Source organism: Aythya marila (assembly GCF_965140915.1).
Source record: "Aythya marila genome assembly, chromosome: 3".
Classification (NCBI taxonomy): domain Eukaryota; kingdom Metazoa; phylum Chordata; class Aves; order Anseriformes; family Anatidae; genus Aythya; species Aythya marila.
Window position 1 is genome coordinate 51,459,496 of NC_139044.1, and position 20,500 is coordinate 51,479,995.

Consider the following 20,500-nt stretch of genomic DNA (forward strand, 5'->3'; position numbering starts at 1 on the left):
GTCATAATACTGCTATAAGCACTATGCAATATTTTCATAAGGCAGTGTATGAACCAATGGCTTCATATTTTCATAATATTGATACATTTCTCCTTGGAAGTAGTCAGGCATTGGGCCAGGTTGCCCAGGGAGGTGGTGGATTCACCGTCCCTGGGGGTGTTCAAGGAGAGGTTGGACGTGGTGCTTAGTGGCATGGTTTAGTGGGTGACATTGGTGGTAGGGGGGTGGTTGGACCAGATGATCTTGGAGGTCTTTTCCAACCTTAATTATTCTGTGATTCTATGACTTCAGGCTGCACAATTTTCATCTCTTTCTGGGTGAAGCCCTGGTACTCACTGCACAATGAGTCGATCTGAGTCACAGATCTCTTGCTAAACAATTTATTTCCTATTGCTGAATCTGCCAGATTAGTGACCTGAGTTGACAGTGATCTGAGTACAGTAAAAGGGAAGCAGTGAAGGTGAGGGAGCAGAAATGTGCAGTTAGGAGTACAAAGAGATGCATGTAGGTAAGAGCAAGATCTTCTCCTTAAGTACCAGAAAAAATAGCATCAGATAACCATGTTACAAAGTGCACCTTAATAAAAAGCCAGACAGGGAATTTAAATGGGTTTCTGTTCATCATTATCCTGCTGCATGATGGTCCTGGAAACTAAGTGGGCTGGTCCTGGGACCAAGTCTGCACTTTAGGAAGTTGTATTTGCATCCTTGGTGTGCTAGTTTTCAAAGCTGTTAGTGCTATCTAGCATTTTGCAGTGTTGCAATGTTTCTGTGAGTTTATTCCCAGTCTGTACATCACTCCTGAATTGATTTAAGACTGTTTTTAAGCCATCCTGTGTGACAGTTATTGACAGAAGAAAGCATTATAGCACACATTTATTTACTCTGAAACTTTAAGAGGGACTTAAACAGCACATCAGTTTTATGCAAGCCTGCGCTAACTGAAGTTTAACTATTGAAGATGGAGAATATGAAGATGGAGTTTAATTAAGTTGAAGATGGAGACATTCAAAGACGTTCTGGAAGGAACAGGTATTCCTGAATTCCATTTCAGTGAGATGCTGAATTCCTTGAGGTGAGCTGATAACCCAGCTTGAACTTTGCTGAATCTGTAAATTCGACAGGTCAGCGAGCCTTGTTTCCTTGTACTTTTATATGCTCTGACACCATTAACTTTTATGCCTTTGGTACATTCAGTAAACATGTTAATCATCATCTTAACACACAAAACACTGGAGCATTGTAGCTTGCTTTTGTGCATTTAGGATTCACCAGCCTTGTGGGGACATAACCTCCAGTCGGAATTACGCATGGAGTGCAACACGTAGTTAGGAATGTACATAACTTAAACTTCCTCCCACCAGCACAGGCAAACGACTGCAAGTACTAACAAGAGTCTCATTCTTGTAGCTACCATCCTGTCCCCAGAGACTCTTATGTGCCCCTTACGAGACTGGGCAAAATGTCATGTTGGGGAGCTGATGTGTAGATTTTTGCCTCATTAGATTGCACAGTGAACAGATCCTTCATCTGTTTCTTTTAATTTACTGCACATAATAGATTTACAACAACAACAACAAACAAACAAACAAACAAAGGCAGGTTTAGGACAGATTTAAGAGAAACTGTGTGATGTTAGAGTGACACTGGAAATCAAGACATCTGTGCTTTTATTCCTCATGCATTACTGACTGGTGTGATTACAGGGAAATCAGCTGACCAATTTTATTTTTTCTAACCTCTAAAATCGTACTAACTACTGTCAATAAATGTATTCAGTGATGACATATTTGAGGTTTTCATGTAGCACACATTTCGCAATATGAAAATTTCCCTTTCCAACGCCTTGTACCTCATGCCGGATGTTTGCACCAGCGTGTCACGACGGCACAGCGCACATGAAATAACAAACCTCTGGTTTTCATGCTTTGTGTCCACTGCCGGCTGTGTGACTCACAGTGCAAGATGAAGCGGGGCCACAGACTCCTTCACCCACACGTTATTGCCGTGTCCCGGGGGGACTAAAACCTCCCTGGGGTACCTGCTCGTTGCCACCCTCGCTGTCGTGAGGTTACCCGGAGACGCAGCGCCTTCCTCTTTGCCCGTGGCTTTGAGCGCTCGTCAAGTTTCCCCCTCGCCTGCTCTGAAGCCCTCCTGGATCCCAAATAACACCACCGATAAGCACTGCCGAGCCGCGGGGGCCCTTCTGAGGGGAGCCCTGAGCAGAGGGACGGCTGCAGCCGCCTCCCTCACCCCATACCCGGCTGCAGCCGCCTCCCTCGCCCCATACCCAGCTCCTACCTCCTCCCCTCGCCCCACACCCGTTTCCTACCTCCTCCCCTCGCCCCACACCGCCCCGTCTGGCCGCCCGTCCCCCGTCCCCGCCCCGCCGGCGGTGTTTCACTTTGTTTTCGTTCCCGGGTCGCAAGATGGAGGCGGCGCGGGGCCGGCCCGGGCTGCTGCTGCTGCTGCTGCTGCCGCCGCTGGCCGCCGCGCTGCTGGGCCCGGCCGCCGCTCCGCAGCTGGGCCAGGTACCGGGCCGGGACGGGCCGAGCCGGGCCGGGAGGCTCCGCGGAGCCCTCCGGGGACCGGCCGGGCTGAGGGGGGGCTCGGCTGGGTGGAGGGGGGCTGTGCGCCGCCACCCCTGCCCGCAGGCAGCGCCCCGCCGCCCGTAGGCGAAGGGCGAGGGCAAGGCTCGCTGCCCGTGCCCGCAGGGCGCCCTGCGGGGGGGGGGTAAATGCGATGTAAAATGCCCCAAAAAGAGCTATAATGGGGGGTGGGGGGGTATTTGGGTGCGGTGCGCGGGGTGCCCGGCCGAGCCGTGACGACTCGCTGCTCCTCCCGCTGTCTGTGCCCGTGAGTGGGACCCGCAGGCGGGTGGGGGTCTCTCGGCACATCGCGGGGCGCCGTGCCAGCTGCTTTTTTCCTCGTTCAGAAGCCGGGCTGTGTCCCGGTAAGGTCCGTTTCGAGTTAAATGTGGTGGCTTTTCGAGGAGCAGAAGGACTGCTGTGGTGCTGTGCAGGGATGTGCTGAGGGGGGATGCAGCGATGCGCCGTGACGGGGGGAGCTGTGGCCTCGGGGCTTACAGAAGAGAACCGGCTGCTTTGGTGCCTGTGGTTAAGTCGTGACTAAATATCTTCCTCAGACCCTAGAATCGTGACCTGCCAGCTGTGAGATCCCACAGAGGGAAGATGGGGTTCGTAGTCACTTGCGTAGCCATTGCAAAATCGCTGTCACGGGCACGAATTTATTACGGCTTCTTTTCCTCCAGAGCTCCTGCGCTGGCATAACGCCATTCCAAGGCAGCCTGGCGCAGGCCCTGCGCTGGCACATCCTGTGCTGCAAAGCAGGATCCTGGGCTCGCTTCCTGGTCCCTGCCTCTCCTGGTGAGCCTCTGAAGGGAGATGGGCTTAGCTCCTCAAAATGGGGATCTAGGTCTTCAGAGATCTATAGGCATGCACCTGTGCTTGAAGTCAGGCGCACAGAAGTACGAGAGGGCAGAGGAAGCTCAGGTACTTCGTGAATCCCCCTCTGAGGAAAGGAGAGCGATGTGGGATTGGGCAAGCAGAAGTAGCAGAGGGATATAATATAAACCTGCACCATTGCTTACCGTCTTCCATCCAGAAACTGTCATTCTTTCACACCAAAACTTCAGCTCCGTAGCGTTAAAGCTATTTCCCACAGCGGGCAATTATACGAGACATAGAGGCACATCTGCTCATGCTGTCTTAGGGTCTGAAGGTGTGAGTGAGCGTGGCGCAGGGGTGCCTGAGTTGGTTACGTGGAAGCCAGCTTGGGGTCAGAGGTAGGGTAGGTATGTTTCAGAGTAAAGCCTGTCGGAGTAACTGGGGTATAACACCTGGTGAGTACAGCCGTGCTATTTGCTTGTGGGGACAGGTTTGTCCTTTCGTGCTGTATTACTCAGGTGGTCTGCCAGCAAAGTTTTTGCCAGTTTAGACATATCTGCACCTTTTTAGCTTTATAGTGGTGTGGTGGTGTAAGTATGTGGAGAAAAGCTCTTTCAAGAGTCAGAAAGGGAACATGCACCTCTACTACTTTTTTTCAGTTTGAAATTTTAAAATATATATATAAATAAGAAGTCACATTTCCTTCTGCACTGCTTCTTTCCGTACGTACAGGATCCTGTACGATGTAAAAGGAAGAACATGTCTTGAAAGAGTTTTGAGTAGAAGAGTTGCTCTTGTCTGAGCAGGAGCTGATTTATATTAAGTAGCCTGGTAGGAGAAGAAGGGAACAGGCAGAGCGGGAATTCAGCACTCATGGGCTGGCTTCAGAAGCAACGAGCTTAACAACTCATGGCATGGGGGCAGAAGGATCTTTCCTCAGGAAGGTTTGGGACTGCAGGTGGTCTTTTAAGCTTTTCTTTGGCTACCAGGACTGTGCACTCCATAATCCTGGGAGTACGCTGGCAGAATACTTCTGACAGCTTCACATTTTGTAGTTCTTGTGCATTGTGTGAAAGTTTACCTCCAAGTTGATGTCCACGATGTTACAAAACCTGTAATGGAAGGATTGAGGAAAGACATTGGCATTTTGGAATAACGTGTGTGCAACCGCGTTTTGTAAGTCTGAAACACTTTTGTTGAGCTCCGGAATGTGAACGCCCCCCTTGTTGTGCAATACTTGTCGTTTCTTAAATAAGCTGTTTTGAAATCTAGGCTTTTTTTAAAAAACGTTAGCATATGTGTTTTAGCTTTGCTTTCTCCTCCTGAAATTTGCATGAGCAAATCTGGATTACAGAGTGATTGATATTAGGCATAAGTTTATATAAAAAGGCATGGAATCGTGCAACAAGATAACCGATCTTTGTGTTAAAGGACTGTACTTTTCTGATGCTAGGTCAAGAATTAGATTTTGTGTTGTAGACTATTTTTAATGTGCTGATAAAAGCTGGCTAAAAGCACAGCGGGCTGAATGCTGTGATGTTTGTTTGCTCCATTTGTCTCTAGATAATTTAGATTTAACTGTTTACTTTTGAAAAGGCTTACTTACCTACTGGAATTTTTTAGTGCAGTTGCTTGAAAAACATTTTTTCAGGCTGTTGTTGACTGCAAGAAACCTCTATGAGGATAGATTGTTTCGCAACAGAAAAAAGTCATCTTCACTCCATCAGCCCTGTGAGTATGGATTCGGTGGGTGTAATGTATTTCAATCAGAGAAACTTTTAAATTGTGACACGCTGAAGTATTTCTTTCATAGCGTTATCCCAGGTTCCCTACTAACAGCCTGGCACATGTTCTGAGCTTTATAGTTAAAAGGCACCACCACATCATCTTTCCATGTATATTTGATTAAATTAAAGCAGTATGGTGCAACTGTGTCCTGATGATGTGAGACTAAGCATTCACCTTTAAAACTCCTGTTAAAATATTCATAGCATTAGTTGATTTAATAGGGAGAAAGCAAAGGCAATTAGTTCTAGCAACATATGAGGGGCAAAGGAAGGGATAAGCAGTGTTGTACTATGAGTCATGGCAAAGCGAGGAAGCTTATTTTTCTGCTTGTTCAGAAAAGTAAAGAGAAGCAAAAGCATCATTGTGTTAGATTTGTGTACTAACACGGATAGTTTAGCTTCAGTTACTTAAATACAGGATTTCATTGTCATACCCTAAATATTGTCATGCAGTTTAATAACATCAATATTTGTTTGAGAAGATTTTGTACTAAAATCTGGTAAAATGTGAGGGGCTAATTATCGTCCTGCAAACTTGTCAAGGACTGCACCATGCCTATTTCCTAACTCAGCTGTGCCCCATGGCCTGCTAAGGCTTATCCTCCAACACAGCTGTTCGGAGCCTGGTGAAAGAATTAGAACAGAGCCTAGATTATAAAAAGAGAGTTGCTCTCCTTGGAGCCAGTTCTCCATATGGACTCAAAGGGTATGAGTTTGGATGTTAGCTGTTGGTTAGTTTGAGCACTCTTTCCCACAGTCTCTTGTCATATTTATGAAGAGATTTTAGTTTTGTCCGTTCCTTGCCCGTTTGGCAGCCTTCCTTCCCTTCACGTCTCCATGCTGCAGGCAGGATGTCCCAGCTGTGCCTGCGAGGGGATGCTCTGTGGGATGCTCTGTGTGCCGCCCGCCGTGCAGCTGGGCCAGGCGCTGGGCCATCTGCTGCCAGCGCTGCCCACTCCGCTTCGCCGCCTGCCAGCGCAGACAGAGCCTCGTCTGGGAGCCTCAAGAGAGAGCAGCTGTGCCTGAAGTGGGCTGGCTGCTCCTGGCTCGGTCAGGAGATGGGCTCTGTGGGAGTGATACAGGACTTAGCAGTTACCCTGTGCTGGGGGAAGCTCTACACAGCACCGCAGCGCGTACCTACTGCCTGCCAGAGGTTTTTTCATGAATCTGTAGTCAGATCTGTTTAAAGTTCCTGAGTGATTAGACCAAACGGCTTTGTCTTGTGTGGCATTTTTCATGAAAGGCTGGGGTTTGGTGAAGCGTTCTCTGTAGCTTTGTGTGGCATTGGTGTGGGGAGTCTTTAAGAGCTAATGGATATTCCCTTTTAAATTATGTCAGATGCTTTATATATTCTTTGTCATCTTGTTCTTCTGCTACTGCTGTATTGTGCTGCCCCGCTTACCCCTCCTGGGTTCTGTCACAGCACATGGCTAAAGAGAAAGGACTGGAAAATGATTGCTGCCTGCTTATCGCTATTGATTCAGGTTCACAAAAATCACAACATTGCTACATTATTACAGCCATAGCGTAGCTTTCCAAGAAGAGAATGACATGCATTTGTGGTGGAAGTGCTGTCTGCTTTGCAGGTCCTGTGGCCGTTGCCACTGTAAATGTCACTGCCAGAGCACTAAAACAGCAATGAGAAGCCTTAGGAAAACTCAGGAGGCCCTTCTACATCCTGTAATGGCATTAAGAACGATGGGTAAATTTCTAGTGTAAATTGGAGAGTTTGGTGTGAAGGTATGCGCCCGCACAGCGAGGGCTAAGGTGCTGTGAGCGATGGGGTGGGTGTCAGTGGTAAGTTGAAAGCACAGCCTGATTCCTGGGGACCTGAATTGCTTTGTGGGGCTGTCCTTCGATTCTGACTCTCAAAGAGCAACTTTCTCAAATATCCCAATGAATGTTTTAAATTACAGGACTGTCTGAGACTTACATGAACATTCGTGATATTGTTAATATTCAAAAATGTGTTGTAAGTGATACAAACAAGGCTTATACTCATAGTTCAGGCTTCTCCAGAACTCAGAAGAGCAATATTGTGGATTACGGCACAGGGCCCATGTCGTGCACTCAGCGGCTTTGTTATGACAGGATTGGCTTCGTTGTTTTTGATACAGGAAATAAATGATGTGGAGTTACTTACTTTTCTTAGTAGTGAGGTGTGTAGCTGTAAGGCATATCCGTAAAGATGTAAAGTGCCTTTTTTTGTTGTTTTCTGAAGTAGTGAATTGCATTATGCTAAGACAATCAAACGTTTTCTGTGTTGAAATTAAAGGATGTTTGTTAAGTCCGTGAGTCTTCACACCTGGAACTGGAAAAACGGTGAGATGGTCCCAGATGGGAGCACTTCCTAACAGGTGGGGGTGCACCACGCAGAGCCTGCTGTGGGCGAGCCCCCTGCCCCACATTTCACTGTGTTTGGCCTGTCTTGTGGCTCTTGTCCTCATGTAGGCTCTGTTATGGGGTGTGTAGGGTCGGGGAGGTGGACCACAGCAGTTTGGTCACAGTAGGCCCCGCTGCGTTTTGGGTATCAGTTTGCGAACATTTGGAGCAGGAACAGTTGAAAACTAGTTATTTGTTAACGCCGAAACTTTGAGACCTGCTTGAAATGTTTCATACCAAGTCTTGTGAGACTGCTTGGGCAAGACAAGAACACGAGGACAGCTCAGGAGCAAGTGCTTCTAGCCTGGAAAAAATCAGATAGGCCACTACGTGTATACAGAGTACGGGCAGTCGTCAGGAGAAGAAATTGTTGGCTCCAGGTGGGAACTGACGGGCCACGGGGCTGACAGGAAGGCAAGACTATGAGTTCTCCATCGCTTGTGAAGGGTCATGGTGTAACATGGTGTAAGCTGTGGCAGAGGATTGATCTGAGCCCAGAGTTTTGGGGCGGCTTAACGAACCCGTGCCGCTGAGGGGCAGAGGCAGCTCCAACACGGAGCCTGTCTGGCAGCTCGGGCCTGCAGGGTCAGCAGTCCCGTGCCTCTTCTTGTCCATTTCTTCTTGTCAGAAGAAATCTTCTTGTCAGAAGAAATAGGCAAAAATGTTGAAATTCTGCCCATTTAATGAGCTGAAACGGCTTGCTGGCTTGGTGTAAAGGAGAGGGAAGGATGATATATAAGAGGCCTGCGGCCTTTCTGTGGCAGAGGCCTCTAGGTCAGCTCAGCTGTCTTACTTGTCTGCATCCTACGTTCTACTTTTTGTAAATTTGACAGCATGGACATGTGCCACCTAAATATTTTGATTTCTTAAACATGTAATAAACTCTTTGAGTGAAAGCTTTAAGTACATACCATCATTTATGACCGTGCTTTTGGATACTAAATCAGCAGAACTGGCAAGTGACTTGAAGAAGATGAATCCCCACACGTATGTTTCACCTTGGGCATATGGTGCCCAGTTGCTGAGCGTATCTATTTTGCCCTCTGCCCTTCATTATCAAATACAGCATTTGACTAAAACAAAGAGCAGGGGGATTTTCCTCCTTTTCAGTAGTAGCTATCTACCAGTCATTTTCTTTTTCTAGTAATCTCCGTGAGTCACATCGCTAGTGGTGAAAGAAGATTGCAAACTGCTTTCTGCGTAAAGCAGCTCAGATTTAAAGCTCAAAAACTGAAGGACTATTAAGACTGCTGGGAAGGTCCCTCCTCTGGGCCCTTTGGATTCCTATCAGGCAGAAAATAGTAGGAAGTCTAAAAGTACAGCTCCAGATGCTCAATAAAGTGCTAAACATGTAGGGGATTTTTGTGTTAAATATACAGCATTCTTAAAACATGAGGAAAAAGTGGTTTGAGGAAGTTGCAGGATGACAGAACAGATCACATCCTACTGTTATATCATTGACCCGCTTTACATATTCGTTAATAGACCTCCATTTTTCTAAGTAAATGGATAAGTTTAATATGAATAACTCAGATTTGAGTTTTGGAGAAAAGTCAGTATAAACACCCATTTCCTAGGAGGGGCATAGAAAAAGAGATTTTCTTTTTGGTCTCAGTGGCCAGAGAATTTTCCTGCTGACTTGACAAATGTATCTGAAACATCAGTGGCAAGTCATTTCGAACCAAAGGAAATTACTTTATTTTTTTAAATCTGCACTTTTTTTTTTTTCTTTTTTTTTTTTTAATTTAAATCTGTATCGGATTTAAAACCATGCTTGTCATATGAAGCCAGATTTCTGCTGCTTTGGGTTTAGATGTTGTTTTTCAGTTTGTGATAGTTCTGGCTACCTCAGTGCACCGATTAACGCCCATTATTTTAAGGAAATGTTAATACTGGAGCTGTACTTGAGAAGCTCTCTGTTCTGTGCTGTGTACTCTGAGTATTTCCTGCCTAAAAATCCCAAATGGAAAGTCATTCATTCTTGCATTTTAAATTTTCATGAGTTCTACTTGCTTTTGAGACACAGCTCAATTTTAGTTGTTTAGTGTGAAACTTAATTAAACTCAGTGCTAAAAAAAGGTGCTGAAGACACAGAGGGGAGTTTTCCAGAGGAAAATTAAACACAGATAGAATCAATTAAGATTCCCAAAAGGCAAATGGGGACTTTAACATTATTTCTGTGTAGATGGCTCAAGAGAGCAGTGTGGTAATCATTACCTTTGTCTGTGTTCAAGAGAGGTTTGTTTCCAGATATAGACTTTGTCAGAGCTCAGATTTGGGAGATTTGAGGTCCCATCTGCAATAGAGCCCCTGAAATGACAAGGATGAAGTGAGAGGACCGAATGAGGGAAACAAGAAATTACAGTAATTGAGGTTGGAAAGAAGGAAATAAATCCCTATTACCTGTGGGTTTGGAGGAGTCCTGTGTGGCATTATTTGGGAATGGTAACCAAAGAAAAAAAAACAGGAGTATTGTTGATGCTGACAAAAATGAGTGTTCTTTAGTATAGGCTAACATGTATTACATTATACTTCATCTTGAAGAGTAAGTGGAGTGCTTAATGCTCTTTACAGGGACCAAGAATCTGATTTTATCTTGCTTAATCAATTCTGTTTCAGTTAATATGGGAGACTTCCACTGTATCCATGCATAACAAGTTCTTCTGAGAATTTTGGTTGGTTATTAGTATCTCTATTTTAAAAGTGTATTAAAGGGGAAGCAGTCATTTTATCTCATCAATACCTTCGATTTTAAAAGAGGGAAAAAAAAAACACCTTACGTGGAACAAGTAAGCATAGTCTTCTTTGCAAGGCAGAAAGCCTGGCAATGTGCTCTGGGACTGGTACATTGCCATTCTGTCAGGATAACTTGTGAAAGTTGCTTGTGGCCTGTAGCTGCTTCTGTGTTTTCTCATAGAAACTTACATCTCTTTTCATCATTGTTTTCCAGGAAACCATCAGAGTCGATGTTATGATGTTGAAAAGCAATGGAGAATTTCACAAAGGACAGGTTCGTCAGTTTTTTCATTTATTGACTATGTATGCAATGAATTAATACGCAGCGAAACGAAGTCCACATGCGAATGCAAATATTTTGTTTTGTCTGACTTCAGTCAGTATTAATTACATTCCTCTGGGAACAGAATTGTGGCATAGGGGCAGGACCGCACACTCATTCTGTCTGTCTGTCTTTCAGGTTGTTTTTAATATCACCTATGCTAATGGACAGGTATATCTAAATGATTTCCCTATGAAAAGCGGGGTTGCCCACATAACGTGTCAAACAGTAATATGTGAGTATTCTCATTGTTTTTTCCTGCTGTATTTTGATTCCCTGTTATCTAGTAACCAAAGCTTCCAAAGTCTGTGTGTTCTCATACCCTGCTAACTTCAGCATTGTAGAAGCAAGTCATTTCCCAAATTACGAGAATTTTGCTCCTGATGTGGGTGGAAAAAAATCTTACTATCTTGTTCTCAAGTCACATTCATTTGCTTAAATGTAAATGGTTTCGTCTGAAATTGAGACTGCCTCTCTTTTCAGAAGAGTGTTTTGCACTACAAGCTAGACAATGTAAACAGAAGGATGCAACTCCACCCTGCTAATGGCTGTGTCCCGAGGCTGGCTGGCATACATCCAAAAAGGGATTCAATAGCACAAATATGAATTAATGTTGGGAAGACCTTTTAATTATCTCATGCCTGACTTCACTGGACAAAGAAGTTTCTCCTGGATAGGATATTATAGCACAAATTACTACAGGTTTGCTAGTGTCCTTTAGTGGGGTTAAGGGCTTCAGATGATCTTGAAACTGCTATTTTTAACACTGATTCAGTGCTATACCTTTTTGTGAAAGATCAGAAAGCATTGTGATTTTTGAGATACACAGAGCATACTATATAATTAATTAAGCAAGAGCAATTAAACTAGTTGATTTAAGCTTCTGTTGTATCCAGAATGATCTTTTGATGGATCAGGTGCAGCAGTCTCCAGCTTGGTTTCTAAGGTCATCCTCCTTTTACATTCAGAAGTTTACTTAGAGGGTACTAATGCTTTTTCTAAATTGCTTCTCTTAGCCATGACCTTGTCTCTTGAACCCTTTCTTCCCAAATGTCATCAATTATTAATGTGACACTATTTCTTTTCTGAAGTGGGAGAGCCGTAATTTGCTCATCTGTTTTTTGGGATAGATATATTCCTATTGCTTCTGTGTTCTCTATCCTGTCTAGCATAGGATAGAATTTCTATCCTATAGATAGATGTCTATCCTATCTAGGACAGAAAAACACGGCAACGTGTCATTTACCTACCAGACAACAAGTGCTCCTCCTGTCTGTTACCTGTAAAGTGACAGTTACAGTATTTGCTAACTAAATTATCAATGACAGATTCAGGTAATGTTTGTAAAAGGTTGAAGGAATTTTGAGATACTCGTTACCTGTTAACAGAGTGGAAAAAATGCTCCTGATTATCTGTATGTAATAACAAAACTGAGCCAAAGATTCATGCCCTTGAACAGCAGAGACCAGATCTCCTGAACAGCATTCTCCTGGTGTTTTTCCACCTCAAGTTCCCACAGAGTCATGTTTAGGTGGGTGAGCATCTTCAGCTCCTATTGCATGTAGTGGGGACTGAGCAGCCTTACACAGACAGGAAAGGTTGAACACAGGAAGCCTCAGCTGCTTGGGATATTTGTGGCCTTGCTCCTTTCATGCCTGCTTGCTGCTACAGTTCAGAAAACACTCAGCAAACAGGTCAGTACTCCAGCTTACACCTGTTGGGAGCAGCCCCTCTTTCTTTCCTGGGTCTCAGTTCCCCTGAAGGTGAGGCATGGTACCTGGGAGAAGGATACTAAGCTCATGGAGAAACATGGACAGTAGTTCTGTGTACGAGTGGAGCGTTAGGTTGTTGAATAGCTGAAGGCTTTTCAGTAGGAAGAGAGTTTGAGGTGTCACAGTCCCATGTGAAAATGGTGAGGAGTGAGGGAGGTGCAGAAAAATACTCATGAGGGAGCCAACACTTGTCTAGCACAAGCAGTGTGTGTGGGAAAGAGCTGAAGAGCTGGAACCCAGGAGCAACCTGTCTCTGGCAGCCACTTGAAAGAAAGGGCGATGCATGTCACACAAATATCTCAAGAAGGGTGATTTTGGAGAGTGTATTTGTTTCAGTGTTGAGAGGAAGAATGTTATATGAATCGAGATGTTTTTGCAGGAGGCTGTCTGGACTGTGGCATTGCTCTTATGAACTCCTTTGGACAACTGAAATAAGAAAGCAGTAATAGTGGAGCCAAAGGGTGCAGCTTAGGGTGCTTCGATGCAAACCTCAAAGGCCACATTGTTTGTGAGCTCCCTCACTTCGGGGATCGTACAGTGCTGCTGTTGTCTGCTGTGTGTATCATGAGACTGCTCTGAGTTTGATTTGGTGATCTGCTAAAAACCTTGGCATCTGTTCCCCAGAGAACAACTGCTCATAGTAGCAGTTACTGGAAATGTTAAGGACACCAGCCTAGTCCGGGCTTTGATACAATCGCTAGGACATCTCTGGTTTAGTATAGAATAGTTCAGTTAGAAGGGACGTACAAAGATCATCAAATCCAACTGCATTTGATTCATTTAAAACATTTGAAGCGCTTGCAAAATAAAATGGTGAATTCCCAGCCCCAGCTCTAAAGAACTGAAATGAAAGGGAACATGCTTCCTCGCTAGCTATTTCTTCACTAAAACCCAGCTCTAGTGGTCCTCTGTGGTTGTAATGACTTTCCCACGGAGATGCTACCTGTGCAAAGGCACATGTGCTCTATGTTAGAGTTGCATCTGTTCGCCCCATGGAGAGTTCTGCTTTCTGGCTGGGATGGTTTCTCTTTGAAAACTGTGACGTTGTGTCCTAACAGTGGAGAATGGAAGCTTGGGCAACCCAGCAGATCAGCAGCGCCTGGGAACCGTCAGCGTCCGCATCATGGTTCACGAGTGGCCTTTGGCATCCAGTTCTGATTTGCAGCTGATTGTCATCCAGGAAGAAGTGACAGAAATTGATGGCAGACAGGTAAATAAAGATAATGCAAAAATAAAAATAATACAAAAAAATAACACTTTGTTTTGAATTTAGGAGAGGCAAATAGTAACCAAGAGTTAAAAGGTTTATGTGTAGCTAGCACAGTACTGAGGAAAATGATACCAACCTGTGTAGTAGCAGAGGTGTTTCTTGAGGAGAACTCAAGTTTTAATGCTTCTGTTCTTATTTTAGTAGCTAAGAGTTGGATGATTTTCCATTAAGGTTGTCAGAATATCATTAACTGTCGCATACTTTTTCAAAATGTGCATTTATGCAAGGAAAGTCAAACTCACAAGCAATAATTCAAATAATTTCAAAGTAATGTACAATATTAATAAAAGAGGCATATGTTCATTCTGAGTTTTTCCCCATTATTTATCCCAAGCTAACAAAGCATTTCAATCACGTGGCTTGCAGCAACAACAAATGAAGCAGGTGGGCTTGTTGAGAAGGACCATCTGAGGACTTAGCCTTAGGTTATTGTGTATGTAAGCTAATTGATTGATTTGAATAAAAAACTTGATGTTGAACACGGGTTTTGAGATGAACAGAAAAAAACCACACATATCTATCTGATTTGCACAAATACTGGTGAACATGAGGGGCTACAATTGCAGCTGAGCTTGAAATGTACAGAGCCAAGTTCTCAAAATCGCCTGTACGCTGTAGTTATTTTTCTAACTAGGAAGGTTCTGGATAGAAGGAAAAGCTGCTGTCTTATATTCCACTGCGTTTTTTTTATAGGAGGAGGAGGATAATAACAGTGATCTTTAATTAATGGCATGCCCAGCATGTAGTACTTTTCACAGCTCTACATCATGCCAAAATTTTACTCTGTTCATGAAAATGATGATCCCACTGAGAGATTTGAAGGTTTTGTTTCATTTTTTTAATGAGGTTCTTATCCCACTGTTAGTTGGATAATGTGCTTTGTTTTATTTTAGCTGTAACACAGTAGTGGAGCTGTATTTCAGATCTCAAACTGGATATCAAAATGCATATCAGGTTTGCACAGGCACCCGGTGAGAATGACCAGAAAGCTCATGCTGTTTTCTTCCTTTAAGTCAGAAGCTTTCCATCGTTCCCCTTAGTTATGAGCTGACAGTAACAATCATCATCTTCATCGCATTGTCCTGCACATTAGGAGCACAAGGAGACAGTTGGCCTATGGCTCTGAAAACACAAGTGAAACTGAATTGTAACCCATATTCCTTTCTTGTAGAAATATCTCTGCTGCAGTTCTTGTTGTAGTCACAGACATTGGATTTCTGTCAGTTCTTGGCCTTACACTGCAGCTGTCGATGCTAGTAGTAGCTATGCTGAGTGTCTTCTGTGTAAATGAGGCCTGCAGTGATTGTTCAGTGAGGTAGGTCCAGTGCAGTGCTGGAGGAGGAGGAAAACTATTCTATTTTACATCAATGTGTAATAGAAGAACTGAATATATTAATAAACAGTTTCTCTACACTGCATTGTTGCCTGCCCTGAGTGATACAAGTTCAAGGAAAAGGAATGTAAGTTTAAGGTAAAAAAATAAAAGCAGCAATGAGTGATCTCAGTGGGATTTTTTCACTTGTATGAAAAAAAGCAACACGACTGCAAAAGCAGAAGTGTCAGTCTTGTCTCAGCAGCACACTAAATGTTCGTGTGTGTCCTTTTACTACATATATCAGCTTTCTGTGCTTTCAGATGCCTCCCTGACAAGAAGAGCTATGTAAGACTTGGTTGAGAGCCCATGGATTGAGTGCCACACGTTTTTGCAGGTCGAGGGAGACCCAGTCTGTTTAGCCTACGTTTTAATGTGGCATAGGCTGTGGAAGCATGTTAAGTAAAAACAAAGAATACTGACTCATGTTACAACATCTGTATGTCTCAGTCATAATGGCTTGGAGTTTTCTGTCACATATTGGTTTTCTTTGCCAGCCTACTTCATCCTAACTGTAAATTCAGTCAATTTAAACACAGTATGTTTGCCTCTCTTGCAGGTTCAGCAGGAAGAAGTAACAGAAATAGATATTTTAGTGAAGGACCTGAGAGTACTTAGACATTCAAACTACACTGTCCCTTTGAAAGAGAGCATGCTGTATTCCATCCCAAGGGACAACGACATGCTGTTTACACTCCCCAACCTCTCAGGAAAAGGTATCTCTCTTAGCTGTTAAATAATATTTTTAACCATAGTTAACACACTGCTGTACAGGGCAAAGGAACAACATTATTCTTGTGTTTTGCATAGTAAAATAGTTCTGGATTAACAGGGAAGTATTTTTTACACCTAAATTCCACTCTTCTACATCCTGGTTATTTCATTTTGTTTTTAAATCTGTTCTCTTCTGAATTACTTGGTGCTTGTAAACCTGCAACCCAGACATTCACATGAATAAATTTATCTCTTTGCTGTTATGGAAATTTCTGTAAAGCTCCCCCCTTTTCCTGAGACTGAAAGAGAAAACTGCAAAGGAAATACCTGTCTGGGTCACTTCCAAACCAGAAAGTGGTTATTAAAATTGAATTACTTTAAAGCAAGAGAAGCTACTGGATACCTTAATCTTATTTTGGCTTAGTTTAGTCAGAAACTCAAGGATTTCACAGGAGATTAATATTTTTTGTCTAGTTAATTACTTTTTAAACCTGGTGACAGCTGAAATTTTGCAGCTAAGGGCACATCTAAAGGCTGCATTGTAACACTGCTGCTTCTTACCAAGTTCACTGCTAAAGTTAAAAAAAAAAAAACAGTTTTTTAATTAAAAAAAAAAAGTTCCTTCTGTGATCTTCCTGTAAACTTAGGATAGTTGTACCGTAAAGATAGAAAGGCAGCATGTCTTCGCTTTCTTGATTAGAGAGTCAAATTAAAAAATAATCCTCCCAGTAAATCCGTCTTTTCTTCTTTAGATATTCAGGACCCACTGCAAACCACCAGTCAGTACCTCATCCGGCAAGCAGAAACTACAGTGGATGAGGAGACGTTACCTGGCAAGCTACCAGAGACCCCTCTTAGGATAGAACCTCCATCTTCGTACAAGGTAGGGTGCATTTGGTGGTAGTGTTTTAATTCTAGCAGCATAGCATGGACAAAGCAGACGGTTCATCAATATTACAGTTTTAGGGAACAGTCTTCCTTCACTATTTTTAGTATTGTCTTCAGCAGCATGTACAAATACCAGGTTTTCCTCCTTCTTGGATATTTACAGAACAAACCACATAACAGCATTGTAAGGATTCAGATAGGAGGATTTTCCTTTGCGTAAAGGCCAACCAAAACATCCGTTTAAAGATACTAAGAAGGTGTGTAACATTCCTAGACCTTCGTCTTTGGACCTCTATTTTTCATTTGAAAAAAAGCAACCTGGCATATAATAACAGATTTATCGAGGAAAGAATTGCCGTTCCTGCTTAGCCTAGTAGGTGACTTCTTAGATGACTGTTTTGCTGCTTTGTAGTTGTTGAAGGACAGGATTCTCAGTTGTGTAAGGTATCTAACACTAACTGATTTCCACAGAAGTCTAAGAAATCCCCGCAGCCAAACACTAAGAACAATAGGCTGTTACAGACAGATTCTAGGAAACTGTAAAAACCAAGAAGAAAAACAAAGCAACACCATTTCTAAATTACCCTGTAGCAGTGAGAAATTGTGGGTTTTTACTGCAGCTGAAGTCAAAGAAGTGTCTAAATCCTGAAATGTTGCAACCTCACAGATATGTCATGAAAGTAGATTGTGATATCTTATATCTTGTGATATTATATGAGCCTATTTATAATGATTTTGACTCTTGTTGAGCTCCAAATGACTTTTTTTAAAAATACGTATTTTTTTCTGGCATTGCTTAGAGGCGAATGCTGGCCACTCTGGGAGATGAGCCATGGGTCTCACCCCTAAGAAACACAGTAGCAGCTTGAGAAGTTTCAGTTCCAGATGAGGTAGAGTTAGGCTCCACACCCTCCTTTGTGGCTGAAAGAAACACATTACAACATTACAGTATGCTGATTAAAGAGGATGGCAAAAATAGTATGCTGAAAGTTACCTGCTACCCCTCGCGTGGGCTTCTTTCCCTGCTCTTACCTATAGTTAGGTAATCATAGCTACCCTAAGCCTAGGCCAAAATAGCCTATCCTTCACCTTCTTTGTTCAAGTGTCCCTTTATTTTCCCTTTCCTTTCAAGGGACTCCTCCAGGATGAATCACTTCCTCAAAAATTAAACCTCCAAATAGAGTAATTCAGTTGGAAGGTACCAAACTTTGTAAAAGAAACAGGTTTGAGTCACCAATCAACTCCATCCTGCTTTTACATATACTTCAGCATATTTATTTATCTATCTATCCGTAAAGTTATCACCGTGCAATGTGATTCAGGAGTGGCCACAAAAACTGCACCTGCTTTGTTTTGCAACCTGTCTTTTTCTATCTACCTGCTTGGTTGTAGGTGATGTGCCAGTGGGTGGAAGACTTGAGAAAATGGCTCTGCAGATTCTGGTTTCGATCTTTACCCATCTTCTTTAATTTGATGGAAGTCATTGTGGTTGGAGTCGTGGGAGCAGCTCTCATTCTGAAAGTCTTAAAGGTGATTTTCCCTTCCTGTGAAAACAAGTAAGTAACTTCTGCATTTTTTTTTTCTCTGATGAAGACAAAGCACTACTAAAAAATCTTTTAATTTAGAAACAGACTTGTTGTTTAGGAATACTGGGGCAACAACTGACTAAGAAGGCTGCCAGTAACTTTCCATTCCAGGCGGCCTGTTGATGCATACATACTTCAGAGGAACACAGGCAAACCTTTCATTGGAAATGTCTTAAGCTTGGTTGTCATAATGCCAAATTTTTATCAGATTTTCTAAGGACTGCGTTTTGAGACACCATTAACATAGCTCCAAGAGAGGAAGGTAGAAGCTAGAGCTAAACCATTCCAGTCCTAAATCTTTCATATTGACTAGTATAAGAGTCATTACTGTAGCTATGAAAGGTCTCAAATTTGGCTTTGCAAATTTCTCCAAGTAGGATCTGTCTGTATAGGCAGCTTATAAACCATAGGAAGTGGCGGTATCATTCGTGGCAAAAGGTTATGGATCAGGTTGGTTGTCTGTGAGTGGCTTTATTCACTCAGCTGGGATGTTTCCAGCAACACACATATTTTTCAGAGAAGCAAGTTTCCCAAACAAGGCATGGAAAGATAAAGTGGTAACTGTAGCTGAGAATCAGTATAGGTTTAGTGCTGGAATGGGCAAGCACGAACGTTTTTAAGCAACCCAAGTCAATTCAGCAAGCCCTAATCCTTGGAACCATATGTTCTTTCAGGAGAAATGACTGACAGCAAAGCGTGCATCCTCACTCTGAGCAAGCACAGCTGATATTCTCAAATCATACTGACCAGCTGTGCTTCTGAAAAGCTCTGAGCGTGGTTAATTTATGTATCTACCACGGGATAAGAATGGTCTTGGTGCTTCCAACAAAGCTAGGAAAACGGAGCGTTGGCAAATTGAGAAAGCAGATCCCCATGACACCTCACAAAGCGTTCCGTCAGACTGGAGTACTTCTCTGACTGACTTGTTAGAGGTACAGAAAGCGAAGAGAGTTCATAGCGCAGCAGCAAGTAGCTTAATACTGCCACGTGTGAAGCTTTGAACTAAGCAGAACTAGAAAAAAAGTTCTAACCAACGTAGTCTGTTCAGCCCAGTGCCTGACGGTCCGTCCATGGCAGAGGAAGCACAGACGAGAGGAAGCCGCGTGCAGGACTTTCTTGTTCAGTTGGAGCACGTGCAGCTTGTGCGTGGCTTGTCAGAGCAGTCCTAGAAGCTGAAAAGCTGGGCAGTTTCAGGCTACTTTGAAACTGATCTGACAGCCTACGCTGCTGCTAGTTCAGATGCACAGACTGGGTCACGGGACCCCTCTGAAACAGGAGCAAGCTGTAATTTTTAGAACGCAGCATTATTTTGTCTACTATTGTCTAATGCCAGGTAATCTTACCTTTCAGAGGCATCCTTCTGCTGGATCAAGACAGCTTTGTACCTGTGATAACCATCAGCTTGCCTTCAGATGTTCCAGACAGGAAAAGCAATTTAGATGAGAAAGCATGTACTTAATACTGTGCTGACTTTGGAGTTCGTTTTGTTTTGTTTTAATTAATGAATTTTTAGTTTACTTGAAATTTGGCACTTGATCTTAACCCCTTGTTTCCTACAAAGAAAACTTACGTCAGTTGATTATTTGGCAAAGGGACACAGGCTGAGGCCCAGAGCTGACTCCCCTGTGCCTCTCCATAAACATCCAGCCTTTTTCAGAGCTTCAGAATAAAACATCTTTCTACCCTGAGGGTTACCTTTGGTTTTAACTTCTGTGAAGTCACTTCTCGCGGCTCGAGTCAGGATGCTGGCTGCCTTCACACCCACAGATAAACCAGTTCAGCTGTCCTGTAAGTAGGGAGCTGGTGAAATTCAGGGCACCCTGAAGTCTCCAGATAGCGTTCTTCAGAAAAGGACAGAGGAGTTCCACAAGCATGACACGTGCCTGCAAGCTGAAACAAAGCTGCCCAGCCTGGGTTTGTATCTCATAGGGTTGAGCGTGCCTTGCAAGGGAAGTATCACTACCAACATCTGTGTTGCTTGAGTACTTTGACGTACGTGCAAAACAAAGCTTAAAAAAGGCAGATTTGTATTTCAAGCACTTTATACTTTTATGGCCCCTTTCGCTCATAAAAATTGTTGGCACTTGTAACGTGGCTTGTTCACAACGTGCTTTTTGTATTTGTGACAGCAGTACTGCGCAACATCCCAACACCCCCCTAAAAATGTACAAAAGTACTGGCTTACTAAGTAGGCTCAGTCTTCCCATACTGATTTGTACTGTTAACATTTTTCAAATAAACATTTAAATTGTTTATTAGACCGTG

At 43.3% G+C, this 20,500-nt stretch overlaps 1 protein-coding gene across 1 annotated transcript; it reads left to right on the plus strand.

Moving 5' to 3' along the window:
* The first annotated feature begins 2,260 nt into the window (after positions 1 to 2,260).
* On the plus strand, positions 2,261 to 20,500 carry GINM1 (glycosylated integral membrane protein 1). The gene is made up of 8 exons (XM_082757396.1): positions 2,261 to 2,530; positions 10,526 to 10,585; positions 10,772 to 10,868; positions 13,464 to 13,615; positions 15,607 to 15,763; positions 16,514 to 16,644; positions 18,042 to 18,205; positions 19,586 to 20,500. Exons 1-8 carry the CDS (start codon positions 2,429 to 2,431, stop codon positions 19,692 to 19,694), a joined length of 972 nt encoding a protein of 323 aa, XP_082613522.1. The 5' UTR covers positions 2,261 to 2,428; the 3' UTR covers positions 19,695 to 20,500.